Below are 25,552 nucleotides of genomic sequence, written 5' to 3'. Positions count from 1 at the left end.
CCGTACCACAAACTGTTTACATGAGATTGTTCATTTACAGTTGTCAACAGTAAAGGATACTGTGGCCGAACGCACGGGAAAATATCCATTTACAGTTTGTAATTATGCGGGTCCACTTCTCGCGTATTCGCGAATCGGACTAAAGCCTAAAATCCCATAACATGGATTTATTTCAGAGTGAACAGTTTTGAAAAATTCCTACATACTGGCAACCCTGCTGATTTGCGTGCGACCGTCGACCGACCGCTCCTGGTGCCTGTGAGCTGTCAGTGCCAGGAAAATGTTTTGCTTTTAGTGGTTTGCCATCTATCGCCAACAAAAATTTGCAAGTTTTTCTGTAAAAAATGGAAAGCCGCCGTAGTAAAAGGAGCGACAATGCAGAAAATGCCCTCATGTCGTTTGTGGAAGTGAAGGAAGAACCGGATGAAGAGGTTTTCGACTCGAGCGGATCGGTGCAAAATGTGACCAGTAGAGGAAGCAAAGGTTCCGAAACAGTAAACAAGTATGTATGGGTCATGCAAATGCTACGAACTGATTTTTTTTTAATAGAACTACATGTTCCAAACAATTAATCAGAGTTTGACTTATTTGTTTTAATTATATTGAGCACGATTTATTCGAACTTTTTTGTCGAAGATCTCCAAAAATTAAATTCTTGTTAGGGTGTATAACCAATCGTAATTGTAATTGTCATTGTATTTTTTTTATTGGAAATGATAACCGGTTAGTTTACACTTATTATCGGGTCAATCGTTTATTAGAAGAGGAGCTATGTGCCAGACTAAGCGTATAATGGCCAGATTACGACACGTATCATCTGTAAAGAGTTGCTTGATATCACTGTTCGTACATACTTTTCCATTTAATTAGTACATACTATTCTACCATTTGATTATAACTTTACACAGAGAACAGGAGATAACTTTTATCACAGACAAACAGACGTTACAGCTTGAACATTTTGACGTAAACTACGTCTAAGGGGAATACTCAGATACAGGGTGTAAACGAAAATGTCAAAAATGGGGACCGTCACGAAATCATGTTATATTTGTAACACAAAATAGGTCCTTTATCCACAGACAAATAGACGTAACTCTTCATACAAACTGTTCGAAAAATTATCGTCATTCGCTTTTCAGAAAACACTACTGCCATCTGTTATCAGAAGCGCGAGAAACCCAGTCGGCCATGATTATTTCCCATTTGACGTTTGTTCCTAACGCATATATCTATATCAATCATCATCATCATCGTCATCAACACAGAAAACATTCAGCAGCATATACACTAACTTTTTATATTTCGAGCTCGGCAAAATTGGGCACCGCTATAGCTCAGTAAATTTCAAAACGGAACTTTGACAGAAAATTTCTTTTATTACTGATTCTCAGCAAAATATTTGCTGTATCTCAGCAATTGAAACGTCACTTTTACTGAGATCTCGGCAAAAATCATGTTTGCTGAAACTCGGCGGTGCCCACCTCGGGAAAATAAACAAAAAATGCTGAGATCTCGGCGAAAAAAATTAAGTGTGTATACACTAGTCAAATGTCAAAGCGATTGAACACTAGCGCCTCTCTTGGCACAATCGCGTAGCACAGATGTATTTCAAATCAACCGTTGAACTCGTGAACGATGTTCGAAAGAGAAGTGTTACGTCTGTTTGTCTGTGCTTTATCTATCAATGGGTTTTGAAGATTTATATATCAATCGATTTATAAACTCTCCACCAATTTGCCAGTTCTATTGAAACTTTCGAGTATCATCGCTAAGCTATTGAAAATTTTGTTTCTCTCATGCATCATTCATCCACTATGCAGAGCGTTACAATCCTTGGTAATTGCCTACTTTAAGGGTATTATCAATTATTGAACCGGGGTGTATGAACGGGGTGGCCCAGCTGCTAGACAGTGGGGTCCTTACTCCCTCACAGAATGGGAGATGCTACTAAAGCTGGGTAGTAGTGTCGGTGGGTTCCTTCTCTTCTAAATAGAGCGGAATAATTAGATCAGTGTACTATATTTGGTTTTACCCAATTTTTTTCTAAAAAATCATCGCTCAACTCCTTTACCATCATCTTGCGAGAATGTTACACGAAACAATGTTTCGTATGACATGTCTTTCTGCTTCTTGTTATTGGCATTACATCCCACACTAGAACAGAGCTGCCTCGCAGCTCAGTGTTCATTAAGCACTTCCACAGTTATTAACTGGGAGGTTTCTAAGCCAGATTACCATTTTTGCATTCGTATATTATGATGCTAACACGATGATACTTATATGCCCAGGAAAGTCGAGACAATTTCCAATCCGAAAACTGCCTAGACCGGCACCGGGAATCGAACCCAGCCATCCTCAGTGTGATACTTCCAGTTTTAGATTTATTATTCGAGATTAATTGAACTGCTTTTAACAAGATTCTTTATTTCAAACTCCCATTTCACATTTCACTTTTCACCTCATGACATCCTCTGATCTCCCCGATTTGAATCATCCTTCTCATATACTCAGGCCCGCACCTAGGTACCACATCTCCCCTCTTCAATGAAATTGTTATAGTTGCTAATCTGCATATCTAGATGGCTCCTTGACTGCACGTCGCTGACGTTTTGATGGATCCGATTTAGACGCCGCGCTGTAATCCGTTCCAAGGTCAAATCCGTAGAATTCGTCATCGGTGCCATTGGTAGGCACCGGCGGCTGGTTATCTTCATTAAAGCTGAATCCTTCACTTGGAACAGTCTGTGCTGCAGGCTCAGACACCTTTTTGAGATGAGCAACGTTCCGGTCATACGATGTGCCTGTAGCTTGATCCTCGATGGTTACACGTGGTCCTGAGCGGTGAACAACGGTATACTCTTTTGGGTTGAATGTCGTTGATAATTTGTTTCCTGGCAAAAGGTTCTGCATAAGAACAGTATCTCCTCGGACAATGACGATTTTCTAGCACGACGTCTGAGGTCTTCTGCCAGCTTTCCTTTCTCCTTCAGTAACTTGTCTCTGTCACGTACATCCTCATCAACTGGTGTGTTTTCAATGCAGGCCTGGTAGCGGGTCACTTTTTAGTGACTAGGTCACTTTTTCGGGCTAGTCACTAAAAGTATCTTTTTTCGACCTCAAGTCACTAAAGTCACTTTTTCTCGACACTATTTTCAACTATTTTAAAACTATTGACTAAGATCTTTTATAAGGCTTTATGTATCCAACGGAAAATGCTTTGTTCATGGCGGAAATGAAATTACGGACCTTGGAAAAATGATCGCTCTGTAACTTCGCCAGCCATTTAACTCGCTGCTCTTATTGGCATTTCAACAGTAGCTAATTGAAACTGCAAGGAGGAGACCTGTCGATTACGAGTTTTTTTAACTCAAAATTTATGCAGTAGGGATGGTAGGGAGACTTGATTCTCCTCTGTTTTACCAAGAACTAAAGTAGTATTGTTATAGTGTATTTTTATAATAGATCCTGTAGACATATGATCATTATGTTGCGAGTTTTTTTTAAATTGACGACCTTATTTACTGTGTTTTGTTCCTCCTAAGGATGTTTTTAGTGGCCACGCAAAATTAGAACAACTTCTCCCAATAATGACCAAATGCTATCATTTTTTCACAGCACAAATCCATAAATTAAATATGCTAAATACGAAGGCCCTCCTTAGCCGTGCGGTAAGACGCGTGGCTACAAAGTAAGACCATGCTGAGGGTGGCTGGGTTCGATTCCCGCTGCCGGTCTAGGTAATTTTCGGATTGGAAATTGTCTCGACTTCCCTGGGCATAAACGTATCATCGTGCTAGCCTCATGATATACGAATGCAAAAATGGTAACCTGGCTTAGAAACCTCGCAGTTAATAAATGTGTAAGTGCTTAATGAACACTAAGCTGCGAGGCGGCTCTGTCCCAGTGTGGGGATGTAATGCCAATAAGAAGAAGAAGAAGAAATGCCAAAAATGTTAAAAATGCCATCATTCCACCACAATTTCAGGATATTTGGTTTTTAAGTTGTTGTCTCAATTTGAGCAGGCTTCTCTCATTGGGCATCCATATAAAAATTTGTCTAAAAATTTAAGAAAGTTTAATTTGTTCTCAAAAGTTTCAGAAAGTTTCATTTGTTCGTATTTTGGAGTATAAATATTTAAAAGTTCAGAGAGCATGGTCCTCATTACAAGCAGTAGGTCGAGGGTTCATTCCCAGGCTCACATGAATCTCTATAATTTTTGGATCGTTTTTGTTAAAACGATCCGTATTGTTGTTCCGTAGAGTTCTCTGCATCTTTCTTAAGCAGGTGTTCAGTTAATCCAGTGATCGAAATTTTCACTCATTCTCGCGAGAAGAGAATGCTCATTCACGCAGATTTTCACCGAGAAATAATTTTCAGAAAAGAAAAACAGGTGTTAAGAGTGATAACAATATTTCGCTCACTTCCAGTGGCGTAAAAAATTGATTTGCTGGCAGACTACTCATAGTTTTGAGTTGTCCTACTTTTCACAGATATTGATTAAAATTTCCGTGGGGTTAAAAGATAAGGCAATACAATTTTACTTAGTCACTGACTAGATGAAAGTTAGCGTGTACGATTTTCGTTTTTCTTCTGAGTTTGTTCAAAGAGAAAAGAGAAGTGAGTAAAAGATGTTTTCCGCCACAAATTACGGAAAAAAATATTTTCCTTCGACCTAAAATCGCTTGATTCCATCTAATCGAACTTGCAACTGAAATTGGAAGTCACTATTTCTGCAACTGAATTTGGTCCCTTTTTTCGTCAGCGTTGGTCACTAAAGCCACTATTTTGAGTGGCATCAGTCGCTACCAGCCGTGTCAATGTCTTCCAGTGCAGGTATTTTAGATCGAATTGTTCTACCGTATAATAATTCAGTGGGGTTTTACCGGTGATTGAATGAGGCGTAGTATAGTACATCAGCAAGTAGTCGCGAAGATCCTACCGCCAGTTTCTGCCGAGTGCGTTGCTGATCTGAAGGCGTTTCAGCAGAGACCGGTTTTGGCGCTCTACTAATCCGTTCTCTTGCGGCCAATAGGGGTTGAATGTCTGAGAATAATTCCTTTTATATTGCTGTATTCATCCAATTCTATGCCCACGAACTGCTTCGCGTTGTCCAATGTAATTGATTGTGGATATCCAAGGCGGCTGAATATTCTGTCTAGTCTTTCTACAGTTTCTTTTGCTGTTATTCTTGTCATTGTTTCCACTTCCTTGTATCGACTATAATAGTCGATAACAACAAGCAAGTAGGTTCCACATGGCATGGGTCCGAGAAAATCTATGGCCACCTCCACCAACGGCTTGGAGGGTATCTCACGACGACTCATTGGCTCTGGCCTAGATAAGAGACTCACGAATCACCAACCTTTGCACGATTTAACGTTCTGCTCTGCATCTCGATCCATTCCAGGCCACCAAACCCGGTCACGCAGTCGTCGTTTCATCACCGATTCTCCCGGGTGACCTTCATGGGCAAGTTCCAGCATACGTGTTTTCAGACATTCAGGTATAACTAGTTTATTCCCGCGAACAACTAAGTCTCCTATAAGTCCTAGTTCGTTCTTGAAAGGAGTGAAAAATTTAACTAGTTGAGTTTCCCAGTTTCCGGTTTGAAGACTGCGTTTCACTGCCTCTAACGTAACGTCCGTGCCAGATAGTTTTTGGAGTTGGTGAATATCAACTGCTGCTGATTCCATAACTGCTAATACCATAAATTTACTCTCAGCGTCAAACTCTTCAGGTGAATGTTCTTCAACCAATCGTGATAGTGGATCCGCTATATTGCTTGTACCTTTACGATACTTGACCTCAAATGTAAACGCCTGCAGCCTTAGTACCCATCGTTCAATTCTCGAACATGGCCTAGCTGTTGGCTTGAAAATCGCTTCCAGTGGTTTATGATCCGTTTCAAGCTCAAACCTGCGTCCAATAAGATAGACGGAAAACCTCTCCACTGCCCAGACCAGCGCAAGAGCTTCCTTTTCCGTCTGACAATAACGCTTTTCTGTGGTCGTTAAACTTTTACTAACGTAAGCAATCGGACGGGGTCAACGTCGGTAGAACCTTCGAACTGTATAAGAACGGCCCCGAGAGCCACCGGAGAAGCATCGGCGATAACCCTAGTTCTCAACTTATTGTCAAAAATTTAAGTTCTCTACGTTTCCAATCATCTCTTTGAGTTTAGCGAACGATTCCTGCTGCTCTTGCCCCATGTAAATGAAACCCCCAAGTGTGTCAATTCACGCAGTGGAGCGGTAACTGTTGCTAGATCTGGCAAAACCGGCCAACGTACGTTACCAAACCAAGAAAGCAGCGAACTTCTTCTGAGGTAGTTGGTGCCTGAAAATTTTGAATGGATTCAATTGAATACCATCTGCAGATAGGACGTGTCCTAAGAATTCCAGCTCTGGAACCTTGAATACACACTTGGTTTGATTCAGCAGTATGCCATATATTCATTCAGTGTCGACAGTACTGCTTTGAGTACTTCATCATGCTCCACCTCAGTGTTGGCGAAAATAAGAACGTCATCTATAAAATTGACCACGTTCTTGCTAAACGGACTCAAAATTTGTTCGAGGATTCTCTGGAATAATTCCGGGGCACAAGCAATACCATACATTAAACGCTTTTAGCGAAATAGGCCCATGTGTGTTATGAATGTGGTTATGTAGCGACTTCCAGCCTCAAGTTCCACTTGATGGAACGCCTCCTTTACATCAAGCCGGCTAAACCACTTTGAAGACGTAAATCTCGGTAGAAAATCTTCTATCGTTGGCATAATGTGTCGTTCACGAATGATTGCTGCATTCGCTCTGCGCATATCCACGCATAAGCGTAGATCCCCATTGTCCTTCACTACGGTTACCAACGGAGAGACCCACTGACAGCAGCCTTCAACTGTCTCAATAACATCATTAGCAAGCAGAGAGTTTATCTTATCTTCAATTTTTACCATGAGCGCGATAGGAGGCCGCCTTGGTTGTTGGCAAACAGGCGGAACAGATTCATCGATTGGTATTTTTACCTGAAACGGAGTTAAGCCACTCACGTTTGAACATTTTATTGAATAGAAAAAAAAATCTTAACTCATGTCATTACCTGAATACCTTTAATTTTAGGGAACGGATGAGCTCCGGTATTAGTGATTGCGTTGATTCCGTGAGTGCTCGGCAACCCGATAAACAACACGCCAAAATCTGTGGCTGTGATGCGGCCTAATAAACATTGCTGACCACCCTTGACCACATAGAATGTAGAGACCAGTTCTAAAATTTTCGCTCCGTCGGCTATGGAAACCGTCGCATCGAACCTTCCCAAAAGAGTCAACGGTTTCGCATTTTCCCCGTATGGTAGGAATATTTCATCACAATTCTTTCTTTGGTTCCATATTTTCGCTCCGTTCGCTTTGATGTAGTTCCAAGAGCGCTCATCGACAATGTTTTTCTTACACCCAGAATCTATCAGTACCTGCAATACAACTCCTCCAAGCTTGATCTGAATTGTTTCGCCTCCGTCGCTGATACTGAATAGAAATACTAGAATAAGAGATCGGCAAAGACGCCATCTTGTTTCCAATCGAACCGTCAAAAGCGGTTCCAATTCGATTTGTTTACTGGGATCGATCGACATTGTGCGGCAAAATGCCCAATACGCTTGCATTTGGTACATTCCCTGGATCGTGCTGGGCATTTAAAATCGTTCGCCATGTGACCAATCCGACCACATCGAGTGCATGCGGTTCGTGATAGCTGTTGAATCTTGTTGACATTCGACGAAGATCCGTAGTCCGGTTCGGTAGAGAAGCTTGTACCTGGCAGACTTATTGATTGCGCTTGCTGCTTTACGGATTCGTACGAGTTTATCATTTTCGTTACGTCGTCGAGACTCAAAACTTCTTTCTGGAGTAGTTGCTCTTTGAGCTCATTTGGTGCGTATAGGACTATCTTGTCTACTACACTAATTGCACGGCTCTCTTCTGCAGTGTCGCCAAATTTGCACTTAGTCGCTTGATCTTGACACCTAAGCATGAATTTCCGCAATGATTCTCCGTCTCTGGCTTTAATGTCCAAAATATGTTGCGTTCAAAGGTCTCGTGTTGTTTCGGCGAAAATATTCGTCAAGCTTAGATATCGCAACACCGAATGGATCGACTGTTTCCTCTAGATCCTCCACTACATCTGCTCCGGGAATGGATGCAAAGACTTCTTGCAGGTCCAGCCCGGCTTTCGCTAAAAATATGTGTTTTATTCTCGTGCGATCCGTTTCTCCCGTTGCTGCGATTGTGTAATCAAAATTCCTTTTGTACTTGATCCATTCACTCCGCACGGCTTTGGGGGGAACAATTTGAATTTGAACTGAGCGATTTCCACTTCTCCATCGCGAAGCGTTTTCTAAAATCCCATTACATTCAATAAGTTTTGTGCATTTTCATTAATCATTTTTTCCATACCTGACTTTGATCGCCCTCTGGCAATGATTTCTCAGCAAATGACCTCTGTCCGATATATGACCTCTGTCTTTTCTGATTCACTGCTAAGCAGTCGCTTCCAGGAGCCTACCGCCTCTGCGGCTATTCCACGTACTGCGACGTGTCCGCCTCTGCGGTCTTTAGGTGCAGCAGTTCGCCTCTGCTGAATACTGTGCTATTTTGCGGTTCCCCTCTGTGATTTTTTCTCGCAAACAAATATATATGGGGAAAAATATATTAAGCTCTTTTAGTGGAATGTATTAAACCGTCTAAGACGAATTAAGTACTGTCCATTTAATTCCACTAGTTAATTTTCGTTATCTTTGCAGATACGTATTTCGACCACAACTGTGTGGTCGTCTTCAGTGTCTTGTACTTGACTCGACTTGAAGAAAACAATCGCAACTTACACTATTTATACTATGCTAGGTACCTAATCTAATCTTATTTGCCTACTTTATTTACCTAAACAGTAAATTACTTTATTGTTTAGGTAGAAACTTGAAGAGCCAAGAGCTGCCATTTCCCTGATCCTTATTCAACAGCGCTGTTTGTACCTGTCGGTGGATTTCCAAACTCTCAGCTACATCGAGTTTCCATGGGGAAGAGACATTTCTTAAGATTTTAATATTTGATGCCGTAATTGGGTGATTTTCCTTATACACATGCTCTGCTACCTTAGATCTAAATTCGTAATGTAATCCCTTATCGTTTTCTTTTTTCGCCTTACTCACTTCCGCCATATGTTCCTTGAAACTCGATGTAGCTGGCTTTGCTAGTATGGTATAAAAGGAAATATAATCCGGATAGTCAGAGTTTTTATTGTTAAATGGCTTATGTGTCCGGCACTGGAGGATCTCCCCTAAATAAAATCAACCCCTTTGACTTCGTAGAATATTTCTACATCTGTAAGACGATTGTTGTTGCGAACCGATCGGATAGTAAGCAAAGTTATAAAGAAAATAAAAATGCTCATTATTGATATGTTTTTGGGGCCTCTTCTTCTAGCCACCAGACAATTTAAACTCTATTTAAATCTAATACGGGTTTTGATAGGTTCTTATAGAGGGGAGATCGCAGCAATCGTTACGAGTGGATGTGTCTCTGACATATCGCTGCAAAATTATTTTGTGCCTTGCCAATCATTTTGTGAAAAGATTGGTTTTGGATATCCAAAGTTTTCAGGACAGAACAGTTATACAAGTTAAATGAAAGCCATCAAATAAAACTGCAAGCTCCATAAAAAACTGCACACTCCACGGTCCACCAGAAACTGGGCGTTAATTTCTGTTTCGAATGGTGAACTCAAGATTTCGAAAGTGTTTTTCCACCCATCTGGGATGTTTTGAGGAACGATGGCGAAACAGAAACGGACACTAAGCAGATTTCCTGATGATACCGACGACGAACTACATCACGGATCAAATTCGGTGAGATCAAACCAATTATTCCATTCTTCAGCTGTCATACATCCATGTCCTTTATTACACGATAATTTATCAACCATACCCAATATGTACATAGCTATTGCTTTTGCTTTAACGGAAGGCACCTATATTCACTTTGCTGAGAATAGTGCCCTTGCTTCCCTAGTAGTAATACACATCTTTTTTCCAACCGGCACATCAGATTCTCGGAGAGCGGATTGCGGAGAGCCGGGTGTAACAGCCGGGGTACGATTTTCAACATATCCAGTCAATTTATTTGTTTCGCGGATGACATAGACATTGTTGGCAAAATATTTGCCAAGGTGGCAGAACTGTACACGCGCCTGAAACGTGAAGCAACAAAAGTTGAACTGGTGATGAATGCGTCAAAGACAAAGTACATGCTTGTGGGCGGAACCGAGCACGACAGGGCCCGCCTGGGAAGCAGTGTTACGATAGACGGGGATACCTTCGAGGTGGTCGAGGATGCAAAATAAACATTAGTTAACAAAATATGTCTGGCTGAACATTCTTATTTAACCTCAAAATAGAGATAAAATGGGGCCCTCCTTAGCCGTGCGGTAAGATGCGCGGCTACAAAGCAAGACCATGCTGAGGGTGGCTGGGTTCGATTCCCGGTGCCGGTCTAGGCAATTTTCGGATTGGAAATTGACTCGACTTCCCTGGGCATAAAAGTATCATCGTGTTAGCCTCATGATATACGAATGCAAAAATGGTAACTTGGCTTAGAAACCTCGCAGTTAATAACTGTGGAAGTGCTTAATGAACACTAAGCTGCGAGGCGGCTCTGTCCCAGTGTGGGGATGTAATGCCAATAAGAAGAAGAAGAAGAAGGGAATGCTAATGCTGTAGTTTAGAAGTTGCATAGGCCACATCACTTTCCATGGTGAATCCTGATATATGTAACTGATTACCCCTCCAACTAACAATTGTGGAGATGCAGAGGTATTCTCGGTCTCTAGTAGCAACAATTACCATACACTAACATTCCCCCCCTTTCCCAACTGACTGTAAGGACTTGGCCGGCGCCGTTATTGATCAACATTTGCGAGCTGCTGAAACGTGCACTTCGAGAATATTTGGTAAATCCCAACCACTATTCACTTGGATCGTAGTGCAATTTGCACCAGTTCTGATCAATCACGGAGTAACAACCATTGATATGTACAGTCAGTCTAAGCTAAGCTACGTGCTCAATTGAATTTCCCACGATTTAGTATTCCTTATTTTTTTTTGCAAGCAGCGAATTGTTTCGCAATAAATACGATTTATTCACTTGATAAGTTTCCGTTGTTGCCAACGTACTCATATTCATATATTTTTATAATATTTAACGTTGCAAAACGGTTTTCCGAAAAATTTACTGTTTTCATAGTAATTCTCATACAAACTTCAAACCGCGCGTGCGTGCTAGTCAAATTACAACCATTAGATTGTTGGATATTGGCGTAACTCATTATATATGAAAATGGTTGGATATGACAATTAAAAATTTATTATTCCGCAGTGGTGATGATGCCATTCTCCGATTATTATTCGACTTGCATTTGTGATTAATGCATTTCATAGTTAACTGCCTATTAAATAGCGATTAAATGCTTATGAAGTGTTATTTTAAAGGGATGCTGCCCAAATAGTAGGATACACGCTAACTTTCACCTTCTCAGTGACTGAGTAAAATTACATTGCCGCTTTCTATCCCACAGAAATTTTACTCAATTTCCGTCAAAAAAGTTAGAGTGTAACCTTGTTTAAAGTTGATAATCAATTTTAATATTCACCTCTTGCTTACATGAACATGTCCAGCATCTGTAGCACTTTTTTTATGAACACTACTTTTTTGCTCCGACCGCGGTCATTGCTTTGGTTCTATTTTATACTTTTTGTGCGAATCACCGCACAAAAGTAAAGCGCAAGAACCAACCGCAGACGGCGGTCGTAACGAAACTGTGAAATTTTACTGGGTTGGAAAATATTTGGATTTTTAATGTTTTTACGTTGACAATCAATAGTTCCAATAGGCTCAAAAAATTGCTGGAGAGTTGCCGATTCGATTGATAATAAAATCTCGAAAATCCATTGGAAGATAAAGGAGCTATTAGCGTTTGAAATCTATCCTAATTTCGTGACGGTCTCGAATTTGGAAATTTCCGTTTTACACCCTGTATCAGAGTCTTCCCCTTAGACGTAGTTTACGTCAAAAGATTCTATAATTCGACTATAAAATGGAATCATACCCGTACTGGGGGTCGTGGGTTCGAGTCCCATCGAAGGAAAAGTGGTTACCTCTAATACATTTTTCAAACCAATATCTTCCACAAAATGTACATATTCATATATGAGTTTTCACAACATTGCAGGCCTGGTAGCGAGTCAGTCACTAAAAAGTCTCTTTTTCGACTTGACTAAAGTCATTTTTCTCTGAAAAGTCACTATTTTTAACTATTTTGAAACGTTTTACTATGTTTCGTTTCGTCGTTGAATGAAAAAAAATGTTGAAAATTTTGAAACCTCGTCGAAAGATGTTTTATTCATGACGGATTTAGGAAAAATTACCACTTAGTTCTTTTTTCCCAAAAGCTGTTCGGATCTTCTTCGGGACTTCAGATTCGGTGATCTTATTAGATTTTCAACGGCGATTAATTGAAGGGTGGGCACAGAGGATTGCGAATCTAAATATATTCACAAAGCCAATAGCAGACTATGTTGACTATAAAACCTCTTTTTCAAACTTTTAGGCTCTGACTTTTGAATATTCAGATTCACCTTTCTAATTTTTGGTAACCATTAGTGAGCGATTGCTCTAATGCTCATTAGATTATCTATTTTCCATTTCTCTGATCCTTATTCAATAGCACTGTTTGTACCTGACATCGAGTTTCCATGGGGAAGAGACATTTCTTAAGATTTTAATATTTGATGCCGTAATTGGGTGATTTTCCTTATACACATGCTCTGCTACCTTAGATCTAAATTCGTAATGTAATCCCTTATCGTTTTCTCTTTTCGTCTTACTCACTTATATCTAATGATCTTTTTGTTTGGCCTGCATAGATTTTTTCACATTGGGAACAACTTATTTTATAAATGCATGCCTTATTTAACGTTTCTACTTTATCCTTCGTTGAACCCAATAGAGACTTGAGTTGGTTGCTTCTACTGGAGAATACTAGATCGATGCCGCATTTCTTTAGTTGAGGGCGTAGCTGGTTGGTGATGTGTTTATCATATGGGACCGAAACTCTTTTTAGCGGCTCATCGATCGGTGTCAGCGTTGTAAGTCCATTTCGTCTTGGGGTCCTTTCCTTCTTGTTGATGATCGCTCGTATAGTCCTCTCTTGGTATCCGTTGATCTTCGCTGTTTCCAAGATGTATTGTAGTTCCTTCGTTTTTCCTTCTTCGCTCAGGGGTATCGTGATGAAATGCTGCTATTTTATGTTGGTACGAATGGTTCGATGTATATGGGTTGACTCTCATGGTGTTTGTGGGCTTCCTGTAGATTTCGAGGCTCAATGTTGTATTTGCTTCCCTGATGACCAGTAGATCCAAAAAAGGTAATTTACCTTCTTTTTCCTCCTCGAAGGTAAATTTGATGTCCTTATGCACGTTGTTTATCGCTTCCAAAATCCTGGGTAGATCCTTTCGGTTGATGATGCTGAAAATGTCATCAACGTTTCTCCACCACTTCTCGGGTAGTATTCCTTGTTCTTGTAGGTTGTTCTCCAGATTCGCCATGAACAGTTCGCACAAAAAAGGTGATTTTCCATCGGTGCTCCTTTCGTCTGTTTGTAGTAGTTGCCACGAAATGGGAAGTAGTTCTCCGTCATGCATAGCCTTGCCAGATTCATCAGCTGACATTGTAAATGGAATCATACGCCAATGACGCTTGGTGTGCAGGAGCTACAAGCATTTGTAAATTGGTGTCTACGCTTTATATTTCGGAACTTGTGGTCTGGAAGATTGAATCAGTCGAATGAAGTTGGCACTGCAAAACTAACAAACAAGGTCTGCAATCTGAATAATTGATTTCGAGCCATGAAGCGATGTACGTATCAGCCTAATCACGGTCGCCTTACGAAACCCTACTTGTTATTTGTCGACAATGGCCTCGTCAAGCGGTCCCAGTTTCTTAAAATAGAATACGCGACAGAATTTCGTACGCCGAGTTCAGAAGGGTAATCCCTCTGTAATTGGTGTACTTTCCTACAGATCGGCCATCCAACCAACCGGTAGACAATGAATTATTGGCAGTGGCTGATTTTCTACTCGCCGCTACCACATCCAGGCGCTATAGTATATGCGTAAAATAACCAGCAGGAGTTATCCGCCAGAAATTTGTGTGGCGAAAGACATCTAATGCGGGTTTTCTCAAAATTAGGAACTTTTCATGAAAAACTATTTGGTACCTGTTATGTAGAAAGGTGTCCGCTACTACGCCTACCAAATATTGTTTCGATGAAGTTGCTTAATTTTGAGAAATCGAACCTTAGATGCCTTTCGCCATACTGATTTCAGAAAGTTAACTCCTAGTGTGCCGCTGTAAGCACGCTCAAAGCAGGCGATTCATTGTTCATCCTCTCATATTTTCATGGGAGAGCATGATTGTGTCAGCTTCATGATATACGTACGGATGGCAAAAATGATATTTTGGCATAGAAAACTCGCAGTACCTATATAACACAGACATAATAATGACGAAGAAGACATTTTGAATCATTCAGTTATTAGTATTGAAATTCGTACAGTCTATCGAATAATTTTCCTTAATTATTATTTACCACCTTTTTTCAAAATATAGCAAACAAGTGTGATATTAATTTGAATTAAAAGGAAGTTTTTTCCTAGTCCATGACTTTTAATTCCTAATACTAAATACAGTATACCCCTGCTGATCCGACAAATGTATGGCCGGACTATCGGGGTTTCTCTCGTTAATCCGACTGTCAATTCCATACAATTGACCCAAAACAAAATCACAGCACAAATTTGAAAATTGACAGCATAATGTGTTTAAATGGGTGTTGATACTTTTTAATCCGGAAATTTCCGAATTAGCGAGATCCAGACTAACGAGTCATCGGATTAGCGAGGTCCGGATAAGCGGGGATACTGTATGTCGTTTTTGGGATTGTTCCAACTATTTTGTCAGCGTTTGACTTATTTGGAAATAATTCATTCCAGAGGCTGATTTTCGAGATATGTTGTGTGATTAAGTTTTAGCGCAATGTATTTTCTTCAACTTAGTTCTACTGTGCCCAAATGTAATGTTCTAAATGGTAATAAATCACTTAGTGTTATTGACTTCGACTGAAGTTTAAATCGCGCGAAGGTTCGATTTATAATTAAATTCCAGCCGACGCTATACTGCTCCTTAACTCGACTATATCACGAGATAAAGACAGTATTTCAGAACAGTATGCTTATGTATTTGGGCCTTATCCTTCAAGCCAGACTCCTCTCTCAGGCGAAGGGCTGGTAGTTGTTGGATAAAATACTGTATACTGCTCGAAAACACCAATCTTTACCGATCTATAGTTGTATCAACACTTGTATGCTTGATTTGCAATTCTAAAACTTCAGAGCTAGAATCCTATCTCAGGCGAAGGTCTAGTGCATCCGAAGGTAAAATCCAAGAAAGGTATAGAAGTGGAGCCCACAAGAAGATTTCTTTCAGCAAGTAACAACTCGACTGATGGAAACACACTAACTTTATTTTTCAACAATTCAGCTTATATATCTAAAAACTTATCTCTAATTTTTACCTACATCAGATTTTTATCCTTTTCTTATCTCGTAAGTATACTGCCTGTTAATGATCCTTTTGCTTGAATATACATACGCATTAATTTTCCTTTACTCAGACCGCATCGTGCTTTCGTGCTGTGCGGTTCTTTCTCTCTTTGCGGAAGGAAGTTTTAATACTACCCGAAGCTATTTTAATTTCAACGGTGCTTCTTAGCGCTATTTGTACCCACTGATCCTGTTACGATCTTTGCAAGGACCCGTGCCTTCGTTTTACGTTGGACCCGTTTGCGGAAGTAAAATTCCGACAAGCGGTGGTAATCCTGCAGGGACACCGTTCTGGGAAAAACCTCTTAGAAGGTCACGTCTCCACGCTCAGCAATGAGTATTAACAAAAACAAGAGGAAGGGGAGTCTCTGAATTCTCCACTTCCTTCAAAGAAACAAGGTTTCAAGACCGTCCTGCCCAAGCGCGGAAAAATAGAAGGAAGCTGGAGAATTCAGATATTCCTTCTAACTCTAATATCGGAAATAATTCTTTCCAATCGAACTGAGCAATCAGTTCGATTTGATTAATGATGATATTGAGCAAATCGAATATACCTCTAGCCCAGGTGATTCGATTCATGCGAAAAAGCAAAGGATTCCGCCAATTGTGGTATCTGTTGCCGAGTTTTCTGGCTTCCGGAATGAGATTTTGAGTAACCTTCAGGGGATCAAGGTTTCATTTCAGATTGCTAGGAAGGGTGACTGCCGCGTTTTGCCGGGATCATTTGACGATCGCAAACGTCTTCTTCACTATTTAACTGAGAAGCGCCATAAATTCTTCACATACGACGACAAAATTGAGCGATTGTTCAAAGTCGTCTTGAAAGGTCTCCCCAGTGATGACAAATCACTGGATGAGATTAAAATTGAAATTTCTCAATTACTTGGATTTTCACCAGTCCAAGTAATTAAGATGAAAAAGAAATCCCACTCTGGTACTTCCCAGAGGGGCATTTCTCAAGAATTTTATTTAGTTCATTTTAACAAAAGTGAACTAAATAATATGAAAAGTTTGGAAAAGGCCTGTATTATGTCTCATGTCCGTGTTACATGGGAACATTTCCGCAGGCCTGGGGGAAACTTCCAAAACCCTACCCAGTGCCGTAAGTGCCAAAAGTGGGGTCATGGAACTAAACATTGTCATATGGATGCTAAATGCATGATTTGTGGTGGAACCTCTCACGCCAAGGACGCATGTCCTGTGAGAGAAGATTCCAATAAATTTAAGTGCGCAAACTGTGGGGGCAATCATAAATCCAATTTCTGGGAATGCCCTTCACGCAAAAAGTTTTGAATTCCGTGCAAAATTGATGACGGAAATTCAATCGGATCCCAGATTCGACGGGTAGAAATTTTCAAACGCTCAAATTTCGAAACCGGTTACCGGTCGAGCAATTCATACCCACCACAATTCACAAACAAATTTTGCTGCTCGTCAACGGGTAGCAAGCACTTCAATAAATTCCAATTTTTCCAATGTACCTACGTATGCAAACATCGCTGCTGGTAGACCAAATTTCTCTTCTCAAAATGAGGTTTATACCCATGTCCCAACGGAAAATAACGGTCATGTTGCCGAATCAGGTAGCATGACTGCTTCCGATTTTGATTTTTTAACTGAACAATTGCATCACATGATTGATTCAATGTTCAAAGCAAATACCATTCCTGAAGCTGTTCAGGTTGGTATAAAGTACACACAAAAAATTGTTATCGGACTCCGTTTCAATGGATCCAAATAATTGTGTGAAAGTTCTAAACTGGAATGCCCGCTCTCTAAAGGGTAAGGAAGATGAATTATTCAACTTCCTTTCAGTTCATAATGTGCATATTGCCATTATAACTGAAACGTATTTAAAACCAGGACTCTCCATTAAAAGAGATCCTAATTATTTTATCTACAGAAATGATCGTCTTGACAGCGCCTGTGGTGGGGTCGCCATTGTCATTAATAGACGTATCAAACATAAATTATTTTCTTCGTTCGAAACCAAAGTTTTCAAACCTTGGGAGTTTCTGTTGAAACAAATTTTGGACAATTTTCCTTCATTGCAGCCTACTTGCCTTTTCAATGCAATGGGCAGCAAAAGAATTTGTTGAAAGCTGATCTTCAAATTCTGACTCGCAACAAATCAAAATTCTTCGTAATTGGTGACTTCAATGCCAAACACCGTTCATGGAATAATGCTCAAAGCAATTCCAATGGTAAAATTTTATTTGAAGATTGTTCTGCGGGATATTATACTATTCAATATCCCAATGGACCAACTTGTTTTTCTTCCAGTCGAAATCCTTCTACAATTGATTTAGTTTTAACGGATTCAAGTCAGCTGTGTGGCCAATTGGTAACTCATGCTGATTTTGACTCTGATCACCTTCCTGTGACATTTGAAATCTCACAAGAAGTCATTTATAATCCAATCAGCTCTACATTTAATTATCATAGAGCGGATTGGGATTCTCTCAAAACGTATATCGATAGGAATTTTGATGTTGATATTCCTCTCGATACCAAAAGTGATATTGATAATGCTCTCGTATCTTTGACAAATTTAATTGTCGAAGCCAGAGGCATTGCAATTCCGAAATGTGAAGTTAAATTCAACTCCATTATTATTGACGACGATCTTCAGCTACTGATCCGTCTTAAAATGTGAGAAGAAGGCAATACTAAAGAACTCGCGATCCCGCGTTGAAAGTTATTTGGCGAGATTTGCAAATGAAATTAAAAACGTTTCGCTATTCTGAGAAATACCAACTTTGAGAATAATGTCTCGAAGTTGGATCCCAGTTCGAAACCCTTTTGAAATTAACAAAAATTCTTAAAAACCTCAGAAGCCAATTCCAGCGCTTAAGGAGGGAAATAAAATTTTATTAACAAATGGTGAAAAGGCTCAAAAACTTGCTCAGCAGTTCGAGAGTGCCCATAATTTTAGTCTAGGTCTCACTAGTCCAATTGAGGATCAGGTTACACGAAGCTTCGAAGACATCCTCAATCAAGAGAATGTTTTTGACCCTTCGTTGGGAACTAATTTGGATGAAGTGAGATCTATTACTAGAAAACTTAAAAATATGAAAGCCCCGGGTGTAGATGGTATTTTCTACATACTTATCAAAAAACTTCCTGAGAGCTCTTTATCCTTTTTGGTTAATTTATTTAACAAATGTTTTCAATTGGCATACTTTCCTGATAAATGGAAAAACGCCAAAGTTGTTCCAATTTTGAAGCCGGACAAAAATCCAGCTGAGGGTTCTAGTTATCGCCCAATTAGTTTGTTTTCTTCAATAAGCAAACTGTTTGAAAGGTTTATTTTAAACAGAATGATGGATCATATTAATGACAATTCAGTTTTGCTGATGAGCAATTTGGTTTTCGCCATGGGCATTCAACCACTCATCAGTTATTAAGAGTTACGAACTTAATTCGGCTCAACAAATCTGAAGGATATTCGACTGGAGTTGCTCTTCTTGATATAGAGAAAGCATTTGACAGTGTTTGGCATGAAGGTTTGATTGTAAAATTGATGAATTTTAATTTTCCTCTGTACATCATTAAACTGATCCAAAATTATTTATCAGATCGCTCGCTGCAGGTAAACTATCAGAATACTAAATCTGATAGATTACCTGTAAGGGCTGGTGTCCCCCAAGGCAGCATACTGGGGCCCATTTTGTATAACATTTTTACTTCTGACTTACCTGATTTACCACCAGGGTGTCAAAAATCTTTGTTTGCAGATGACACAGGTCTCTCAGCCAAAGGGCGTAGCCTTCGTGTCATTCGTAGTAGATTGCAAAAAAGTTTGGATATTTTCTCCACTTACTTGCAAAAATGGAAAATTTCCCCGAATGCTTCCAAAACTCAGCTTATAATTTTCCCACATAAGCCGAGAGCTTCTTATTTGAAACCTTCTAGCAGACATATTGTCACTATGAATGGGGTTCCAATTAATTGGTCTAGCGAAGCTAAATATTTAGGACTTCTGCTAGATCAAAAATTAACTTTTAAAAATCACATTGAAGGCCTTCAAGCCAAATGTAACAAATATATTAAGTGCCTATATCCACTTATAAACAGAAAATCAAAACTTTGTCTTAAGAACAAACTTTTGATTTACAAACAAATTTTTAGACCTGCCATGTTGTATGCTGTGCCAATATGGGCTAGTTGCTGCAATACCAGAAAGAAGGCACACCAGAGGATTCAAAATAAAATTTTGAAAATGATTCTGAAGTTGCCTCCGTGGTATAGTACCAATGAACTTCATAGAATTTCTAATATTGAGACATTGCAACAAATGTCCAACAAAATAATTTCCAATTTTAGACAAAAATCGTTGCAATCTTCTATTGCAACGATTAACTCCTTGTACCCTTAGTGTAAAATAGGTTAAGTTTAGTTTAAGTTGAAAACATTGTAATTCCTACATGGTTCAATTCAACCAGAGGAAAAATTCTAACTGCCAGAGGCAATTGAAATGTATTAATAATAACTAAAAGCGTAACATAGCAAATAAGGATGATAGTGTTAAGAAAACACGGAACACCTAGTCTAAGAGATGAATGCATGTATTAGATAATTAGCAAATAAAATTAGTTAAAAAAAAAAAAAAAATTTCCTTTACCCTATTCTTCTCTGTCGACTCATAAAATAACGTCTCGCCTGTAGGTAAACATGCATCGTTCATGTCTGCGGCTGTTCGCTGCGTTCGCATCGATGCTGTTTCGGGCTGAGGTAGCAGCAGATGGGAATGAGTCCAGGCAAATTTGTTATGAATCAGAACTATGATAGGATCGCGTGATAACACTTAGTTTAAGTTAGTGTATCTAACATGTTAGTTCGGTATCTAGAGGCGTTAAAACAACGAACTAGTCAACAAAGTTGAAGGAAAATTACAAAAGTTCACCACACACTTTATTTTAGAATTCAGCTTCTGTAAATTCATCCCGTTGTTGTGGTATCGGAGCTGACTCGTTCGAGGAAGTAATGAAAAACAAGCAAATATTCTGGATGTGCTGTTCCTCTACCTAGCTCATGGATGATTTGCGCTTTCGAAACACGGCTCGTGCAGCTTATGAAGTTGGGGAAGCACATGCACTGAATTCGCTTAGCGATATTATGCAGATCTTTAAGTCCGAAATTTGGTATGAATTGAAGACGGAGATAAATACAAACTTTGCCAAGCTAATCAACTCAAAGTCATTCACCCCGAAACCTTCTAAACGTGCTGATTTACATCGCGGACTCACCAGAAGTCGAAGACTGTTCAGCACGACCAACAATGAGAATCCCATTCCGCAACCACCGCTGTTAGCTGGAACCGGTAGTACTCCCTCCCCGTCCATTGGAATAGCTACTGTTGCTCCGAACCAACCCAAGTTTTGGCTTTATCTTTCTCGAGTAGCAAATGACGTGTCTGCCGACCAAGTACGCGCCCTAGCCATTAAACGGCTCGCTTCCGAAGATATCCAAGTGACAAGACTAGTGGCCAAAGGAAGAGATGTTAGTACCTTGTCATTCATCTCCTTCAGAATTGGAATGTCATTGGATCTTAAACCTAAGGCGCTTTCAACCTCGACGTGGCCTAGAGGTTTGGTTTATCGCGAGTTTACCGACAGCAGATCCAACGAAAATTTCTGGCGGCCAAGACCGCCCGCAATTCCCGACGATCCATTAGTCTTTTCTACGGAGGAGGTTATACTGATGGAATAAGTGACATGCAACATAACTCCTGCTTCTCCCCGGGACGCAAACTTGCTGCTGACCTTAAGGAAGTCCCTATCCCTCTCATCGTAGTCGTGCCCCTCCAGCCAGCGGCCAGCAGTCGTCCCGGCCCTACGATCGAGTTGGGAGACGGGACCTTCCGACCTCCTATCGAAGGCAAGTATCTTTCATCATCGAACTCTTCGTACCCTGTTTCATCCGACGTTTCCAGTGATTTTCCTGCGATCCGTCGTCATCGCCATTCCTTCAAAATTGTAGTCGAGTCCTCGATGCCACCGGGACGCACTATTGCCACCAGTTTTGAGGAAACCCCTATTCCGCTCATCGCAGTCGAGCCACGAAAGTATCGTCGAAGTGTTGGGAAGTATGGACTGGAGTTCGATATTCTCCAACGACATCGAGAATGCTGCTCTTACTTTTTCGCACGTCTTGGCCTTTACGATCGGCCGCTCCACAACTTCTAACTTGTTGTGCCTCACTACATATATTACGGAATGCATGAATGACAGAGCGCAAACGGACGTAATACAGTCGACTCTCCACATCTCGATGTTCTATATCTCGATATCTCTCCTTATCTCGATGGTTATCTCAGTCCCTTCAATCTACATACATTTGGGCTTTCTACATCTCGATAACCTCCCTATCTCGATATCTCTCTATCTCGATGGGTTCTGATCATATTTCGTTCAGTATTCACTCTCCTTATGTCGATATGGTCAGATTTTCAGGTTACTAGACCATCTTTGGACAATAACAAACATATCAACAACAGGAAACGACATTTGTTTTGTTGTTGTTTTTCGTAGCAACGATCGTTTTGGATCTAGTACCCATTTCAATTTTCCTTCCATTCCTCGATCTCTCCCTATCTCGATGGTCCCTTCAATATCGAGATGTGGAGAGGCGACTGTATATACCGACTTATCCGTCGCCTTCGACAAGCTGAACCACTCTATCGCTATAGCAAAACTCCAAAGGCTTGGAATATGTGGTTCTTTCTTAGAATGGCTCCGTACAAACATGACTGGACGCTGGCTGTCGGTCTCCGTCGGCGAATGCACATCTGAAGATTTCCCGGCTTCATCGGGAATACCACAAGGAAGCCACCTAGGACCGCTGATTTTCTTATTATACTTCAATGACGTGAACTTCATAATTAAATGTCCAAGGCTTTCATATGCTGACGATTTGAAGATGTTCCTCCGAATCAACTCGATAAACGATTGTCGCTTCTTGCAGAATCAACTACATACCATTATTTTCTGGCTGGTGTTCCATCAACCGAATGGTGGTCAACCCGATAAAATGCTCTGTGATTACGTTCTCCCGGAAAAAAGAACCAATTAATTTCGATTATAAGCTACTTGACTCCACGATCGAACGGAGGACTCAGGTGAAAGATTTGGGGGTTATCCTCGACTCCCAACTCACGTACAAGCTGCACATCTCATATGTCGTGGACAAGGCTTCCAGAGCGTTAGGATTTATCTTTCGCACTACAAAGGACTTTTCCGATATTTATTGTCTGAAGTCCTTGTACTCCTCGCTGGTACGTGCTATATTGGAAAACGGCTCCGCAGTTTGCAACGAATTATAACAACGGTTTTACGTTTCGCACTACATAAATTTTCATGGAGGGATCCACAACGCCTTCAAGCTATGAATCGCGATGTCAGTTGATAAATTTGGAACCGCTTCGACACCGTAGGAGACAGCTCGAGCTCTTCTAATTGCTGGCATCTTGCAAGGCCGAATTGACTGTAGCTCTATCCTGAATCAAATTAGCATCAACGTTCGTCCCAGAGCACTACGAATCGGCGCAATGCTAAGAATGCCTTTCAGCCGAACTAACCACAGAATGCATGGTGCTATCAGCGGGTTGCAGAGAAACTTCATTCGTGTCTCAGCTTTGTTCGACTTTAACATTCCCCGACAGACGCTGCGCCGCCGTTTCTACTAGTTCTTTCAGCACAGTAGACTACGTAAAGACTGATATGTTTTTGTAAATTGTAATGTATAACTTTTATTTTTGTTTTATATTCGCCCAAATATTTTTTTTTCACACCATCATTGGGACAAATTAGTCTGTTGATGTAGCAACAATAAATAAATAAATAAATAAATAAACAAAATAATGAGTTTTTGACGAATGAATCAAACTCTGACTAAATGATTGCAACCATTTCTGATTTCGGATATCTCAATTGGCCATTATTTACATGCAGGTCCACTACTCAAGTGTTGCCCAAAACGGCAGAGATAAAAGAGAGCAAAACCCATTACAAAAGGAGTCGTGGAACACAGGTCAATGCGGAAGATATCGATATGCTTCATGTAAAGAGGTTAGATCTGTCGAACAGTGGTGCTGAAAACAAGCCGATAAAAGCCATTGGAACGGAATCAATCATCCCCAGTGTCGATTTTGTCTGCGTAGGGTTTCTAGAGAAAATTTGAAAATCATCCTTCGAAAACAAAGCACGAAAGCCTACGCTGCTTTTCAGATTCGAGTGTTTCATCACGATGCTTATCCGTTGGCTTGCTCCAACTGTTTGAACATGATAGACATAATCTTGGATTACAAATCAGCAGTGCTGAAAGCGCGCAACCTACTTCTAGATAAAAGAATGCATTTGGAAAATAATGGTTGGGATGATCCAGTAAATATCGAATGTTTTAAGCAATGCAAATCTACCATAGAGCAACATCGAATGCAAATGGATTCGATCTATGACGAGCAAATGGTGAGGGAAGAAAGAAGGATTGCATCCAACGACAATGAGCAGATTATGGAAGAAGAGCGAAGAGATGCGTCAGTACTAGAACCGAAAATGGAGCTTAATATCGGAGAAGACGAAGCACATGTTCCCAGAGATGACTTAATTCACATTAATCAAAGCGTAACTATTCCACACACGATGAGTGATGAATGCACTGCTGAATTTGCTTTGGAATCTGATATCAATGAAGTAGAACACGCATTGAGGCTCACGTAGCTGACTCTGAATGTTTAATAAACACAGATGAAATTTTCGAAATGTCCCATGCAAATACTGAACTTGCTGTACTCAGTATCGGCTCTCCAGCAAATGATGAAGATAAATCTACATCTAAAATTAGGAGAGTAAAGGAGAAAAAAGTTTACTATTCTTCAGAATCTGACCACAATACAGAAGATGCAGATTACAATCCAGTTGATTTGAATTCATCTGATAATGACGACGATGATCCAGATTACACATCACAACAACTGGTAGCGAAACATAAACCACCTGGTAAATCAGAAATTAGGCAGACAAATGATTCAGAGGCAGCGCCACGTAAAAAAAGAAAATATAGAAAAAGAGATAAACAACAGGATCAACATAAGTCACAAGGCAAACTAAAGAAACCAAGGAAGCCACGCAAACCGAAAGAATCAATTCTGAACAGGCCACCTGACTATAAACCACCATCAGTTCAGCCAGTTTTGTGTGATTTATGCGGAGAATCCGTTCGACCTGAAACGATCGAAGGACACAGAAATCGCCACCTAGGTATGAAATAAAAAAACAAATTCATTATTCAATTGCCAACTAATTAATTTGTTTCATCATCAAGGAATCAAACCGTACAACTGCCCCATCGATGGTTGCGATTGGACGTTCCACGGTCGATCCAACATGTCCAACCACATGCGGCGTATGCATCCTGAAAACGGAGTACAATCGCATAAGTGCGATGTTTGCGGCAAATACATCCGAGGGAAGCGAGGCATTTTGAATGAACACAAGAAGCTGCATGCGCTGAAGGACAAAAGCTACGTGTGTCAAGTTTGCGGAAAAGGTTTCACGTTGAACAGATACCTGCGACAGCATTCGGTCATACACACTGGGCTGTTCCCGTACGAGTGTGGCTATTGTGGTAAAAAGTGAGTAATGCATATACTATCTATTTACAAAATGAGTATGCTCAGACATTGTTTCCATGCTCCTTTCCAGGTTCAACAATAAATGGAGTATGAAGACTCACGAGAAGAATATGCACGAAAAGAAGAATCAAATCAACTTTGATCAAGAGATTGAAACAGAAAATCCTGGACAAGCATATAACGAATGAAAGTGTTAACTGAACTACTGA

At 40.3% G+C, this 25,552-nt stretch overlaps 1 protein-coding gene across 1 annotated transcript; it reads left to right on the top strand.

The window, feature by feature from the left end:
- The first annotated feature begins 229 nt into the window (after positions 1-229).
- LOC134227517 (zinc finger Y-chromosomal protein 2-like) lies at positions 230-25,552 on the top strand. The gene is given in 6 exon segments (XM_062709072.1): positions 230-502; positions 23,662-23,840; positions 23,843-24,415; positions 24,418-24,969; positions 25,034-25,343; positions 25,414-25,552. Coding segments are annotated over 6 exon segments (1,890 nt in total). The 5' UTR covers positions 230-344; the 3' UTR covers positions 25,532-25,552.

The sequence above is a fragment of the Armigeres subalbatus genome, chromosome 3 (assembly GCF_024139115.2).
Source record: "Armigeres subalbatus isolate Guangzhou_Male chromosome 3, GZ_Asu_2, whole genome shotgun sequence".
In the NCBI taxonomy this organism is placed as follows: domain Eukaryota; kingdom Metazoa; phylum Arthropoda; class Insecta; order Diptera; family Culicidae; genus Armigeres; species Armigeres subalbatus.
This window is presented reverse-complemented; position numbering and strand designations above follow the sequence as displayed.